The sequence below is a fragment of the Lynx rufus genome, unplaced genomic scaffold (genome assembly GCF_022079265.1).
Source record: "Lynx rufus isolate CCGP_SWC_20201006 ecotype Redwood Valley unplaced genomic scaffold, mLynRuf1.p SCAF_3, whole genome shotgun sequence".
Lineage (NCBI taxonomy): Eukaryota > Metazoa > Chordata > Mammalia > Carnivora > Felidae > Lynx > Lynx rufus.
In genome coordinates, this window is record NW_025814845.1 from 159,584,481 (window position 1) to 159,601,163 (window position 16,683).

At 33.1% G+C, this 16,683-nt stretch overlaps 1 protein-coding gene across 1 annotated transcript in view; it reads left to right on the forward strand.

Annotated features, from left to right (window-relative positions):
- The window catches only part of LOC124521301 (A disintegrin and metallopeptidase domain 3-like), a 146,652-nt gene that overhangs the window by 92,600 nt on the left and 37,369 nt on the right, over positions 1-16,683 (forward strand). Inside the window, exons 15-18 of the mRNA XM_047092394.1 lie at positions 331-421; positions 931-1,120; positions 7,711-7,797; positions 11,867-11,981. Coding sequence (XP_046948350.1) covers positions 331-421; positions 931-1,120; positions 7,711-7,797; positions 11,867-11,981 — 483 coding nt within the window. The remainder of the gene's footprint in view (positions 1-330; positions 422-930; positions 1,121-7,710; positions 7,798-11,866; positions 11,982-16,683) is intronic.

Below are 16,683 nucleotides of genomic sequence, written 5' to 3' on the forward strand. Positions count from 1 at the left end.
CAAGAGGCAAAATAGGCCTAATAAGTAAAGAACAAAAAAAATAGTATATTAATCAAATTTCACGTGATTGGCGCAAAGAGGAGTAGAATATTAGAATTGTAGGTAAGAGAGCAAATGACTGCTTTCTTAATCATTTCTGCCTTTGACACAATTTTCCTATTCTCAAGTGGGTAGTTTTTAGTGTTTCTCCTTCTTGTATAGCCAGTAGATGACACTAAAAAATTATAGTAGATGACACTTACTGGGCATTGCTGTTGTCCAGATGTTTCTATATTAATTTACCACTTTTGTTTTTTTAAGATTAGTAATTGTAACTATTTATATTTTCAGTTGCTAAAGTTTCTACTTATCTATGTGCACAAGAAGTGAATTTTCAAGCAGATGAATTTGGAAACTGTGCCAAACATGGTTGCAATTTTCGGTGTGTATTTAGACTACTATACTTAAAAAAATTTTTTTTAATGTTTATTTACTTTTTACACAGAGAGAGAGATAGATCATGAGTAGGGAGGGGGGTGGAAGTGAGAGGGAGACACAGAATCCAAAACAGGCTCTAGGCTCAGAGCTGTCAGCACAGAGCCTGACGCGGGGCCTGAACCCATGAACCATGAGATCATGACCTGAGTGGAAGTTGGCCGCCCAACTGACTAAGCCACTCAGGTGCTCAAGACTACTATACTTTTTTAAATGCATGTTTGTGTGTGTGTGTGTGTGCGTGCGTGCGCACGCAAAAATAAGTTAATATAAATGAGAGATGAACCTAGTATATACAGATAAATTTATTTGTCATGCTTCATATGTTCTGAATAACTTTGGTGTTATGATCTGAATAACATTTTGAATTATCTTCATGTTTTGAATTGTTAATGATTTAATATATTGTGTTCCTAAGAGACATATGAGCAACCTTTTTTTGCCTTATATTGCCAGGCATATCCTTTGTGGAAAGATAGTTTGTCACTGGACACATTCACAGATAGTACCAGTAAAAACTTTTAATGTTCAATATACTTACCTTGGAGGCCATATATGTTTGTCAGCATATTTGAGAAATGAAACACAATCTTCAGAGTATGATTTTACTCAAGTGCATAATGGCACGATATGTGGTCAAAATAAGGTAAATAAATTTTTATTTTACTTTGTTCCATATACGATGTTTGTGTGTCTGAGTATCTGTGTATGAATGTGTTTGTGCATGAGAAAGAAAAAAAGTGAGAGATATAAGGAAGGATGAGGTCCAACATGGTAGTCTGGGAAGACCCTGAACTCACTTCCTTCCTCCCTGGACAAACTGAATCTTCACTGAGATATCAAGCAGTTCCTCCTGGAGAGAGAGACAGAGAGAGAGAGGGCGATTTCAAATTTTTCATTTATAAATAATGTTACAAATTTTGGTTATTGTATCATGATCTTAAGATTGGAAGGACAGAATTTCTTTTAGTCAAAGGAATGCTTGCTTCATTATCTGTCATTCTTTTATTATAAGTTTTGCTGTAGATATTTAAACTTGTTTTTTCATACTTAAGAATCTAAGCCTCTTTGTTAGGCCAGGATCTAATCTGCAAAAATTTGTGTGAACAAAGAACAAAAAAGAATCAGATAATATGCCAAAAAAGTAAGTCAGAACAACCTAAGAACAACAAAGAAAAGAAAAAAAAAAGCCAAGCCAAGAATTTGATCTTTCTGTAATTGACAAGGGGAATAATTTTGATATACATATCAATTATATATATATATGTATACATATATGTACATATATATATACACATGCATACATATATATATATATACATATACATACACACATATATATACATACCTATATAAAATTTGGCCTTCCCACAAGACACAATAATAAAACAGAGTTTAAGCTTTATTTTTTCTTAAAAATTTTGAGAAACAGAATAAAAGATTTTTAAATTGGTACCATTAAAAAATTAGTTGACTGGGGTGCCTGGGTTGCTCAGTTGGTTAAGTGTGTGACTCTTGGTTTCAGCTCAGGTCATGATCTCATGATTTGTGGGATTGAGACCTGCACTGGGCTTTGTGCTGACAGTGTGGAGCCTGCTTGGGATTCCCCCTCTCCCTCACTCTCTGCCTCTCCCATGCTGACACTCTCTTGCTCTCTTTCAAAATAAATAAATAAAAAGTTTTAAAAAAAAGTTGACCAAAGGAAAAAAGTAAACAATTATCTCACATTTTATTAAAATATTTGCATTAAGATACAATATTTTAAGAAATGAAAATTCAGAGGAAAATGTAAGTGACTAGTAAACATCTCAGAATGAGAAAAGATATTCTGACATAAAAATGAGGTATTGCAAAGAAAGATACTAGTACTGACTACATTAAAAATAATATGTCATCCTTTCAAAGATAATCTAAACTGAAAAAATAATTTACAATAAATATGACAGAGCAAATGCGTAAATTCATTAACTAATTTAATCTTTCATTAATACACACTAAAATGGTGTGTGTGTGTGTGTGTGTGTGTGTGTGTGGTATAATTTGGTCTTTGTCCCTGGTTTCTGGCATGGAGCATCTAAATCCCCTTAGAATTTCCTGTGTGATAGGAATGTTTTTTGTTATTCATCCCCTCCCAATCAAACCTGAGTTTATGCTAATGAGGTGACTTAGGGTGGGGTTTCTAGACAGGTTCAGGATGGGGTTGCTTACCAGAAAGACCAAATGACGAGAGTTTAAACTTTTAGCCTCACTCACAGACCATCAGGAAGGAAAGTGGTGTGGCTAGAGTTTGAACTTTATAAAAACTTTTGAACATTGAGATTCAGAGACTTTCTAAACTGATGAACAAATCAACTTGCTGCAATGATGAGATGTTTGGAGATGTTATGGAAACTATGACTTCCTCCTTGCCCCTTCACTCCCAATATATCTTGCACTCTATATTTCTTCCATTTAGCTGTTGCTGAGTTGTATCCTTTGTAATAAACTGGTAAACATAAGTAAAGTGTTTTCCTGAGTTCTGTGAGCCAAATGAGCAAATTAGCAAACTTGAGGAGGGGGCCATGGAAATCTCCAATTTATAGCCAGTTGGTCAAAAGTGTGGATGGTGTGGGATTTGCATCTGGTATCTGAAATGGGGGCAGTCTTGTGGCATTGAACCTTTCAAGTTGTGCAATCGGATTTTAACTCCAAATAGTGTCAGAATTGACTTATATGGAATTGTGGGACACCCAGTTGGTATCAGAGAAAACATCACATAATCTATATGTATATCACAATATATGTGTATATTGTGTATATGTGTGCATGCACACACATGCACACACACACTGATATAGATCAGTGCAAAAAAAATCTCATGAAATTGAACATATGACTAAGAAACATGAAAAAGTTCTACCTAACTTGTGATTAAGTAAATACAAAGTAAATGAATATGTAACCATTATTTTTGTGTTATTTGGGCATTGAGAATAATATTTGATGGTGAGAACCATACCTTACTATCATCTTAAACCTAGTATAAATTAGCACCTGCTTTCTGGAAAGTGATTTAGAAATGTGTAAAGAGTTTAATATATTAACATACTTTTTAAGCTATTTCTAATGTAATAATAAATTAATTTTTAGATATAAGAAATATACATTTGTATAGAGCAATTATGATGTGAGTTACAATAGAGAATAAAATGAAGACACATTAAACACCCAATTGTAGGTTGGCCAGACAAATTACAGTATACTATATTTATCCAGTGACATTTGTAAATAATTGTTAGTTACGTGGATATATATTTCCAATATAGTGAGTGAGAAGTCAGGGAAAAACCTACAAAACATGCATTTGTACTGTTTGGATTGCACATGGAAATTCTGTGGTTTGTGATTTTTACTAAATATTGTTTTTTTGGCTTAAGTTGTCTTGCTGTTCCTTCACAAGCCGAAATTGTAGCAGCCCTGTGACTTTATGTCTTTATAGCTTTACAATGGTAAAAAATGAAATTTTTATAAAGAGTCTTAGCATCATGATATTGTGAGATTGATAGCATTTAAAGGCATTTATAACTTAGGAAGACTAAAATAAAAGACACGCAAGACAGCTTCTACATTGACAATTGCAAAGTAGTGCAAAGCATTACTAGACAGAGAAGATCTACATAATAGAGGGATAAGCCATCCTCATTTATTTTTAAGACTTAATATTGTTATGATGTCAATGTTCTCAAAATCAATTAATGAATATGATACCATCAAAAATCAAACTCCAGATTTTTGTTTTTGGTTTTGCTTTTATTTATTTATTTTTTTGGTGGAGCAGGGGATGCATTGTTGTTGAAAATTGAAAACTGACTTGAAGGTTTATATGAAAATGCAAAGGGTAGAAATACAAAATGGTCACTAATTTTTTAAAAAATTTAAATCCAAGTGTGTTAACATATAGTGTAATAATGGTTTCAGTAGAATTTAGTGATTCATCACTTAAATATAACACCAAGTGCTCTTCCCAATAAGTGCCCTCCTTAATGCCCATCACCCATTTAGCCCATCCCCCTGCCCAACACCCCTCCAACACCCCTCAGTTTGCTCTCTGTCTTTAAACGCCTTTTATGGTTTGCCTCCCTCTCTGTTTTTATCCTACTTTTCCTTCTGTTCTCCTATATTCATCTGTTTTGTTTCTTAAATTCCACATATGAGTGTAATCATATGATATTTGTCTGTCTTTGGTTAATTTTGCTTTGCATAATACATTCTAGTTACGGGGCGCCTGGGTGGCTCAGTCGGTTAAGCGGCGACTTCGGCTCAGGTCATGATCTCGCAGTCTGTGAGTTCGAGCCCCGCGTCGGGCTCTGTGCTGACAGCTCAGAGCCTGGAGCCTGTTTCAATTCTGTGTCTCCCTCTCTCTGACCCTCCCCCGTTCATGCTCTGTCTCTCTCTGTGTCAAAAATAAATAAACGTTAAAAAAAATAAAAAAAAATACATTCTAGTTCCATCCACATTGTTGCAAAAGGCAAGATTTCATTCTTTTTGATCACTGAGTAATATACCACTGTATGTGTATACACCGTATCTTCTTTATCCATTCAGAAGAATAAACCTGGGCCACTTTCTTATACCATACACAAAAATAAACTCAAAATGGATGAAAGACCTAAATGTAAGACAGGAAACCATCAAAACCCTAGAGGAAACAGGCAACAAACACTTTGGCCTCAGTCACAGTGACTTCTTACTAAATATGTCTCCGGAGGCAAGGGAAACAAAAGCAAAAATGAACTACTGGAACCTCATCAAAATAAAAAGCTTCTGCACAGTGAAGGAAACAATCAACAAAAAAAGCCAACCGGTGGAATGGGAGAAGATATTTGCAAATGACATGTGGGATAAAGGGTTAGTATCCAAAATCTATAAAGAACTCACCAAACTCAATACCCAAATAACAAATTGTCAATGTAATTTTAAAGAAGAAAATGGAAACTGGAAATTCATACTACCAAATATCAAGATTTATTGTAAAGTTAAAATAATTAAAGCATTGCAATATTGGTATGATGATAAACTGACTTCTAGACTAAAATAAAAAATATTATTTCAGAGGAACTGCAGATCAAAATGTTTTAATAAATACCTCAGAGAAAGCTTAGGGTCTGATATACTCAAAGATTTCTTAAATGCTACAAAATGAGTTAAATATAAAGGAAAATATTGGTAAGTGTATTATGTGATGATTAAAAATTACAGGTAGAGATTTGGGGTTCCAGAATGATGTACTATACATACTTTTCTATTGTGTACAGTTAAAAACAATTTTATATGTAAAGCTAACATAATACTGTGAAAGCTGAAGAGAGAAAGGCAAGACTAGGTAGGGACTTCGGAACCCAAGGAACAACACAGCAGTGAGTTTCCTTTCATTTTTGCCTCATATATCACAACCTGGGTGTCGGAAAAGCTAGCAACTCGGAAGTGCCAAATGGAACTGACAAAAAAGAGTCATCAAGGAAAGCCTGACTTCTTTATCCGAAGGAATAGTCAAGCAAACAGTATACTTTTAAATAATAACTGCTCTACTTCAACCACACAACATAGAAAGAATTGTGGTCATACCTTCACTCTAACCAGGGTGGTATGAGCAGAAGCCTACTGGTGTCTGTCTTTCCCTGACCCTTGTAGTAATTAGGAGGCCCTCTCATCTCAGGTGATATCCCTTGTCCCTTGTCTAGAACTCTAACAGAGAACTGCTAAAACAGGTTTAAACAGGATTCAGAATCGCATAATACTCAAAATATCTAGGTTTCAATAAAAAATCAGTCTTAATACCAAGAACCAAGAAAATCTCAATTTGAAAGAGAAAAAAACACTAACATCATAACACCAAGATTACACCAATATACTTTATTTTTTTTTATTTATTTTTTTATTTTATATATATGAAATTTATTGAACAAATTGGTTTCCATACAACACCCAGTGCTCATCCCAAAAATGAAAATGATTTTGTGCATAGGTAATGCTGGTTTGTACAAAATTTTGTTATTCTTGCTGGCTTCATCAGAGCACTTCCAGTTACTGAACAACTGATATTCTATCCTTTATGATTAGTTAATGGTGATAGAAAATAATGATTTTTAAGACTATTCATCATACAATGTATATTCTATCAGATAACCTGAGAAAAGCCGACAGATAATTTTTACTGACTTCCCTAAAGATATTAAAATTAAATTAAAATTTGGATAGAGGAATAAGCACTTAAAGTCCACATGAAAATGAGGTAAATAAATAATTTAAAAAGTATCTTGTGTTTAGTGAGCATTTACTATGTGTGTCCAACAAATTATTTCCTCCTTATAACCTACATTTGAATAAATTTGGGTTATCAATTGCTGTTCCAAATTCAAAGTTGGATAAGCTGAAGCACGGAGGGATTAAATAACTTTCTCTAGAACACGGTGCAAATGTAAAAGACAAGAGATATTGTCATTAAAGTTGAAAATAAATATAAAAATTATAAGAACACAGATATTTAGCATTGATCAATATGAGGCTCTGTGACTAAAGTAGTTCCTGCACTGAGTATTGGCTCTATCAATAACTTATGCATGTCCCCAAAACAGCACATTTATTTTTTCAAATATAAAATGAGGATGGGGCCCCTGGGTGACTCAGTTGGTTAAGCATCCAACTTCAGCTCGGGTCATGATCTCGCGGTTTGTGGGTTCCAGCCTGGCATCAGGCTCTATGCTCTCGGAGCCTGGAGCCTGCTTCAGATTCTGTGTGTCTCTCTCTCTCTCTGTGCCCCTACCCCGCTTGTGCTCTCTCTTTCAAAAATAAATAAGTAAACATTTTAAATGAGGATAAAAACACCTCTTTCACGGGGTCAATCTGAGTATATACTATAAAAATGCATAGAAAATGCAAAGCCAGATCGTAGCTCATTACAAATAGTACAAATTGGCTGTTTTTGTTCTTACACCAATTAGTGTCAATAAACTCACAGCTGTGCTCCCTCATGGGAAAAATAGAATCTCATTCTCAAAATTTTATGTGTAGTAATTATATGCCATTTGGACTCCCAGCTTCTTTTATTAGGAGTAGATGTCATGAAATCCAGAGTGGTGTGTGCGTGCGTGCGTGTGTGTGTATCTGTATCTATCTTCTGCATCTAATTTCTGTATCAAGTACAATTGCTCAACTCTTGACTTTAAATATTTTCTGTTGGTTGTTTTAACATTTCAGTATTGTTATAAAGGATTCTGTAGAGAAAGAAGTGAGAACCCAGTAAAAACAAATTGTGACTCAGTAAAAAATTGCAGTGGACATGGGGTATGTAACAGTTTCTCTATTTTTATATATAGTGTTTAAAATCCATTAGTGGCATTTTCCACTAGTAATAAGGTTAAGAATTATTTGATATGGAAATTTCTTTTAGAAACTTGCAGTTAAATAAGGAAATGGATTCCACTACTTATACTTATGTACATGATTTATGTGTTAAGATTATTAAAGGCCTCATGGGCTAATAAGCTTTGAACTTTGTACAAAAATGCAAAATGAAACAGTCTGTTATTATGTTAGATTAAGAGTGTGAAATTTTGGAAATGGGCTTGTTGAAGACTACAAATATACTTTTATACATGCTTATATAAATTTTGCTTACAATTGAATGTATGTGTACTGATATATATGTAAACACACACTTAATATACTTATATTACATGTATTACACATATTTTTGTGAGAGCAGTTTCTTGTCCATTCAGATCTCTTTTATTCCTTAGTGGCTTCAATTTATTTCCTTGTATGTTTCCTCCATACTATATTTGAAAATTCATTTACTGATGGACTTTTAGATAATGTTAAATTTTTACTTGACTAATGTTATTAATGGCACAATGAACATTGTTGTACACTCACCTTTGCACAATTATCTGATTTCTTAAATTGGTAGCAATGAAATCAGATGGGTCAAACTTATGCAGCATTTACATTTTCAGAAATATTTTGTTTTTAAGAAATATTGTACCAGTTTTGCTCTCACCTATCATGGATGAAAATGTGCATTTTCTGAAATTCTGGCCAGACTAGCTTCTCAGGTTTTTTAATCTCTTCTCACACGCTAAACTATTGTTAATTCACATTTAGTTAATAAATAAAGTTCTTAAGCATGTATGTGTGGTCATATTTGCCATTTATATTTCTCTATTTGTCCATTCACTGTGAAATTATCTATTAGGGTATAGAAATTTTGTAAATTTTGTAAATTTTTCCAAGCCAGCATTTGGCTTTAACTCTGTGGCTAGTGTCTCCTTGCCATGTCAATGCTTCATATTTTATATAATAATCCAGGAAAAAAGTGACCTAGCTGTGTGACTAATATCAAAATTTTCTCCCAAATCACTTACATGTCCTATTATTAACAGTTTCTTTTCTGTTTCTTTCCTTTCTTACTTAAAGTTTAATTTTTGCATGAACCTATTTCTAGATTCTCTGTTCTGCTTTTGACCCCTGTTTTTTTCTTTTCTTTTCTTTAAACTTAAATTTTAGTTAACATACAGTGCAATACTGGCTTCAGTAGAATTCAGTGATTCGTCACTTATGTACAACCCCGCTGCTCATAAAAACAAGTGCTCTCCTTAGTACCTATCACCCATCTTCCATCCACCTGTCTCTCTCAACCCATAGTTTGTTCTCTATCATTAAGAGTCTCTTGTGGTTTGCTTCCCCCTCTTCTCTTTTGTTTACTCCCTTCCCATATGTTTGTCTGCTTTGTTTCTTAAATTCCACAATGAGTGAAGTCATACTGTATTTGTCCTTCTCTGATTGACTAATTTCACTTAGCATTATACATTCTAGCTCCATCTGTATCATTGCAAATGGCAACATTTCATTCTTTTTGATGGCTGAGCAATATTCCATTGTATATGGACAAGTCAATGGACATTTGGGCTCTCTCCAAAGTTTGGCTATTGTTGATAATGCTGCTATGCTATGAACACTGGGGTGCAGGGGAACCTAGGTGGCTCAGTCGGTTTAGCATCTGACCTCAGCTCAGGTCATGATCTTACAGTTTGTGGGCTTAAGCCCCATATTGGGCTCTGCTCTCACAGAGCAGAGTCTGCTTCAGATTCTGTCTCCCTCTCTTTCTCTGCCTCTCCATGTTCATGCTCTCTCTCTCTCTAAAAAATAAAACAAACATAAAAAACATTGGGGTTCATGCATGTCCTCAATCTGTATTTTTGCATCCTTTGGGTAAATATCTACTAGTGCAATTTCTGGGTCATAGAGTAGTTATGCTTTTAACTTTTTGAGGAACCTTCATATTGTTTTCCAGAGTGGCTGCACCAGTTTGCATTCCCACCAAGAGTGTAAAAATGTTCTGCTTTTTCCGCATCCTCACCAACACTTGCTATTTCTTGTGTTGTTAATTTTAGCCATTCTGACAGGTGTGAGGTGGTATTTCATCATGGTTTTGATTTATATTTCCCTGATGATGAGTGATGCTGGGCATCTTTTCATGTGTCTGTTGACCATCTGTATGTCTTTGGAAGAGTGTCTATTCATGTCTTCTGCCCATTTCTTAACTGGACTATTTGTTTTCTGGGTGTTGAGTTTGATAAGTTCTTTATATATTTTCGATACTAACCTTCATCTGATATGTAATTTGCAAATATCTTCTCCAATTCTGTAGGCTGCCTTTTAGTTTTGTTGATTGTTTCCTTTGCTGTGCACAAGCTTTTTATTTGAAGTCCCAATAGTTCATGTTCATTTTTGCTTCCCTTGCCTTTGGTGAAGCATCTAGTAAGAAATTGCTCCAACCAAGGTCAAAGAGGTTTCAAAATCCTTTAGGATTTTGATGGTTTCCTGTTTCACATTTAGGTCTTTCATCCATTTTGAATTTGTTTTGTGTATGGTGTAAGAAAGTGTTGCCCAGTTTCATTCTTCTGCATGTAGCTGTCTGATTTCCCAATACCATTTGCTGAAGAGACTTTTTCCATTGAATATACTTTTACTATTTTGTCAAAGATTAGTTGGCAATCTAGTTGTCATATAATTGTGGGTCAATTTCTGGGTTTTCTATTCTGTTCCATTGATCTATACGTCTGTTTTTGGTGCCACTACCATTGTGTCCTGATGGCTACAGTTTTGTAATATAGCTTGAAATCTGGAATTGTGATGCCTCCAGTTTTGTTTTTCTTTTTCAGGATTGCTTTGACTGTTTGGAGTCTTTTGTGGTTCCATACAAATTTTAGGATTGTTTGTTTTAGCTCCATGAAAAATGCTGGTGTTATTTTGATAGGGATTACATTAAATGTGTAGATTGCTTTGGGTAGTATAGATATTTTAACAATGTTTTTTCTTCTAGTACACAAGCATGGAATACTTTTCCATTTCTTTGTGTCCTCTTCAATTTCTTTCACAAGTGTTCTATAGTTTTTAGACTATAGATCTTTTACCTCTTTAGTTAGACTTATTCCTAGGTGTCTTACTGTTTTTTGGTACAATTGCAAATGGGATTGATTCCTTGATTTCTCTTTCTGCTTCTTTGCTATTGGTGTATAGAAATGCAACAGATTTATGCACAGTGTTTTTCTACCCTGTGACTTTGCTGAATTTATGTACTTGTTATAGCAATTTTTGGGTGGAATCATTCAGGTTTTCTACATAGAGTAGCATGTTGTCTGCAAATAGTGAAAGTTTGACTTCTTCCTTGCAGATTTGTATGCTTTTATTTCTTTCTGTTGTCAATTGCTGAGGCTAACCCTTCCAGTCCTATGTTAAACAGTAATGGTGAGAGTGACATCCTTGTCTTGTTCCTGACCCTAGGGGAAAGGCTGTCAGTTTTTTCCCCATTGACGATGATATTAGCTGTGACCCTTTCGATTCATCCACGAGATCACATTTATAGATATTTTCTAGCCTTCCTATTTCTAACAAATACATTTGTATCTATTTCTGGTTAAGCATGCTTTTTCCTCTTTGTTTTCCCCCATCATTTTGGTAAAAGTTCCCTCTTATCACAGGTATTTTTTTTTAATCTAACACAATTCATATTATATGTCAACTCCCACCATTTTATAATTTCTAGCTTTACAATTTCTATAGTTTTTTAGAAGAATGCATTTCAGTTGTATCATAATGTTACCTATTTTTATTTAAAAACACAAGTGACTAATAAAAGGAAATATCTATGACATTGAAAAGATATTGCATTGACATTTTTTATGTTAGATTTTATTTTAAAAATTACTTTCTGCATGAAAATACCATTAAAACTACCTATAATATATGAAATTATATTTTAATAACATATTATCTAACAGACACAAATAATGCACTTAATTTTTATCTTGTACATAAAATGTTCTTTTTTTTTGTTTGGTTTTGATTTTAGGTTTGCAATAATAGGTTTAATTGTCACTGTGATGTTGGATATTCTCCTCCAAATTGTTATCTAAAACCATCATCACCAGGAGGAAGTTATAATGATGGGTATTGGTTTCCAGAGGGTTAGTATCTAGATGAGTGTGTTTCAGTAGAGCTTTATGTACTTATAGAAATGGTCTCCACTGATTATGTGGCTATTGAGTAATTGACATGTGGATAGTGCAACTAAAGAACTATAATTTCCATTTTATTTTACTTTATTTACTTTATTTAACTTAAATTTAAGTAGCCACTTGTGGCTAGTGGCAACTATAACAGTACAGCTTTAGATCATGTTGTCAATGAAAATTTGTATATACTTTTTACTTCCAATCAAGGAGTGAGCATGCTAATAGCCCTTTAATTTTAACCATGGTTCCCAAAACATTTCTGTTTATACAGCAGAGTTTTCTAGATAGGTATAGTTAAAGTACAGAACAGGTGATAGTTTTATTATGTATTTATATATTCCAAGGATGTTAACTATTGTGATGTGCTAATTCACAAATGAGTTTGCATCTTTAGTTAACCATACTATTGAAAGGTAAAGATAATAAAATCTATATCCATAGTATATGGATAGTAAATGGTATGAAACATTTTAAAGTTTATTTGGTGAACATTCATGAACAAATAAAGCATATTTGTTTTTTCTAAATATTAAAATGTAAAAATCTCATAACAGTATAATTCCATTAATGTCTTTCCATCATTTGCACTTTTGTAATAATATATATATATATGTATTTGTAATATTTGTAATATTTGTAATAACATATACATATATATATGTTGTTAACCTGACAATACATTATTATATTTGCTTAAGTAGCTAATAGAATGTTAAAGATTTTTTTAATATAAATATTTACATTTACTCATCCATTTACTGTTTTCAGGGGCTTTTTAACTCCTCCAGTACATTCAGATTTCCATGTGCATCATATTTTTTCACACTGAAAAACTTCCTTTTGTGTTTCTTTTTATTTGTACCTTGCAGTGACCAATGGCCTCAGTTTTTATCTTCAAAATGTTTTTATAAAAATGTCTAAAATTGTGAAGTGTATTTTCACTGGAAGTAGAATTCTACATTGGGAATTTTTTTTTTTAATTTTTTTCAACGTTTTTTATTTATTTTTGGGACAGAGAGAGACAGAGCATGAACCGGGGAGGGGCAGAGAGAGAGGGAGACACAGAATCGGAAACAGGCTCCAGGCTCCGAGCCATCAGCCCAGAGCCTGACGCGGGGCTCGAACTCACGGACCGCGAGATCGTGACCTGGCTGAAGTCGGACGCTTAACCGACTGTGCCACCCAGGCGCCCCTATGTTGGGAATTTTTACTTTCAGTAGTTCAAAGATGTAACCCATTTGTATCCTGGCTTACATTTTCAGATGAGAATACAGTATCTATTGTATCATTCATCCCAATAATATGTTTCTTTTATTCTTTGTCTGAGTTTCAGACATATTTTATATATTTGATTTTCAACAGTTTCACTATGGTTTACCAATATGTGTTTCTCTTTGAATTTATCCTGCTTGGGTTGGCTGAGATTCTTAAATCTATACATTGATATATTTTTGAAAATTTTGAAAAAAAATCAGCCATCAGCTCTTAATATTTTGTTTTTATTAAGCATATGTGGTTTTTCAAAAGTTTTTATACAGTAACATTCACTCTGTGGTATACAGTTCAATGGATATTGAAAAAAAAAAGCACAGGCTCTTGTTCCCAACATCTCGGAACTTCCCCTGGATTTCCCTTTGTATTCCTCCCCCACTGCCAATTCCTGGCAACCAATTACCTGCTCTTGTCCCTATAGATTGGCCTTTTCCAGAATGTCATATTAAGTACATATGCCTTTGAGATCAGTTCCTGTTGCCATATGTTTTAAGAGTTCATTCTTTTATTATTCAATAGGCTTCTACATAGAAAAGATATAATTTGCTTATGCATTCAGCCATTGAAAGGTATTTTGGTTGTTTCTTGATTTTGGCTATTATGAATAAAGCTACTATGAACATGTGCACATAAGCTTTGTATATATATATATATATATATATATATATATATATATATATAAGTTCTCACTTTGGGATACATATCTAAGAGTGAGACCACTGAGTCATTTACTAAGTGCATTATTTCAGTAAATGTATTTTTAATTTTATAAGAAACAGCCAAACTATTTTCCAAAGTGGCTGTACCACTTTTTTTCTCTCTCTCTATTCTCTCTATGAGATTTCCAGTTTCTCTGCATAGATGATCCACACTTCACAAGCATTTGATATTGTCAATTTTTTGGTTTTGTTTGGTGTTGCCACTTTTAGATGTGTGATGTTCCATTGTGATTTCCATTTAACTTTTTATGTTGAAGTAATTATAGATTCACAAAAAGAAATGCAGAGAGAAGTCCTTTGTACTCTTTACTCAGCCTCCATCAGTGTTACCATGATTCAGTACTATAGTACAATATCAAAACCATGAAATGGACATTAATAAAATGTACAGACCTTATCCAGATTTCACCAGTATACATGCACTCATTTGTGGCTGTGTATATGTGTGTGTGAGTGCACAGGTGTGTGTATTTAGTTCTATGCAGTTTTACCACGTGTTCAAATTTGTGTAACCACCACCACAATCAAGATACAGAGCTCTATTATCACTATATGGACCCTAATAATACCCTTTTATATAGCTACACTGATCCCTTCTTTCTGTCAATTTTAACTCATGGCAACCACTAAACCACTCTCTCTCTAGTTATATTATTTCATGAATGTTACATAAATGGGATCACAGAATTTGTATCTCTTGGAGTTTGGCTTCTTTCTTTTGCACAATTTTCATGATTGCATCCAAGTTGTTGCATTTATAAATACTTTATTTCTTTTTATTGATGACTAGTATTCCTTTGTATGGATGTATCAAAATATGTCAAATTATTTACTCACTGAAGTACATTTGGGTGTTTGCCAATTTATAGCTATTATGAATAGATATGAAATGGTAATTTGTGTAGAAAATTATGCATGAAAGTAAATTTTTAATTCCCTAGGAAATATCCCAAGAATTAAATTACTGGGTCCATGATAAGTCACTTATAGTTTTATGCAAACTACCAAACTATTTTCAGAGTGGCTGTAACATTTGACATTCCCACCAATAACATATGAATGACCAGTTTATTGGCATCCTTGCCAACATTTGATGATATCACTTTTTTTAGCCAGTCTGTTAGCTATGTATTAATATCATTATGGATTCATTTTGCACTTCCTTAATAGGTAATGATGTTGAATATATTTAAGATGCTTATTTGGCATCTGTATATCCTCTTCAGTGAAAAATCTATTCATATTTTTTGCCCATTTTCTAATTAAATTGTGTGTTTTAAGTGTTGAGTTTTCAGATTTTTAAAATATTTTCTAGGTACATGTATTTTGTTGGATATGTAATCTTAACATATTTTCTTCAATTCTATAATTATTTTTTGCAGACCCAATTTTTTAACAAATATATTCATTTTTATAAGTTGTACTTTTTTTCATTTTTCAATCATGCTTTTGATGTCAAGTATATAAACTCTTTGTTAACCTTAAATCCCAAACTTTCTGCCATATTTCTATTTTATTTATTTATTTATTAATATAATTTATTGTCGAATTGGCTTACATACACCACCGAGTGTTCATCCCAACAAGTGCCCTCCTTGATGTCCATCACCCACTTTCCCCTCTCCCCCACCACCCATCAACCCTCAGTTTATTCTCTGTATTTAAGGGTCTCTTATGGTTTGCATCCCTCCCTCTCTGTTTCTAAAAGGTGTTAGTTTTGTGTCTTAACTTTTAAGTCTATGGATCTATTTTGAGTTACTTTTTGTAAAAGGTGATAGATTAACATTTTGATTAATGGGTATCCAAATGCTCCACCATAATTCTTTGAAAAAAACTACCTTCATTCATGGAATTGTTTTTTCACATTATAAACAAAATTAATTGGACATTTTTGCGTTGGTGTATTTCTCAGTTATCTATACTGTTTTCCATTGCTTTATGTGTCATTTTCTCCACCACTGCTATGATGTTTTTATTATTGTTGTTGTACAGTAATTTTTAACATTGGGAAAAGTGATTCCTCCTACTCTATTATTTTTCAAAATTGTTTTGGCTACCCTAGAGTCTCCTTTCCATATACATTTTAGAATAAACTTGTCTATGTTTATTGAAAAATAATGCTGTTATAAATTATGTTAAACCTAAGGATCAATTTAGGAAGATTTTACATCTTTGCTTTTTATTACTAAATCTTCCAATAATACACAGTATGTCTCTCCATTTATTTAGGCCTTCTTTGATTTCCTTCATCAAATTTTGTAATTTTCATCAGGTACTCTACATATTTTATTATTTCATATTTGTTATTTCATTTTTTTATCGATTGTAAATGATGTTGCACTATAATTGAATATATTTTTATTTTATGATATAAACACCAATTAAAATGATTAATCACAATGTTGATCACTCCCACATCATCTAACTCCTTCCATTCAACTTTGCATACACTTTTGTCCACTGGCGAACCATATCAAATAAATGTTCATGTCCATATACAGTAAAAGATGAAAGAATATTATCCTAGATCCTTGTTTACAATAAAGAATGTTACAAATATCTGTGATAAAATATTGGTTGCTGAAGATAACTGTCTGGATGAGAATACCATATTTCTTGCTTGCCATTAGAAATATTCTTTTTAAGCATTAATTATTGAGTTG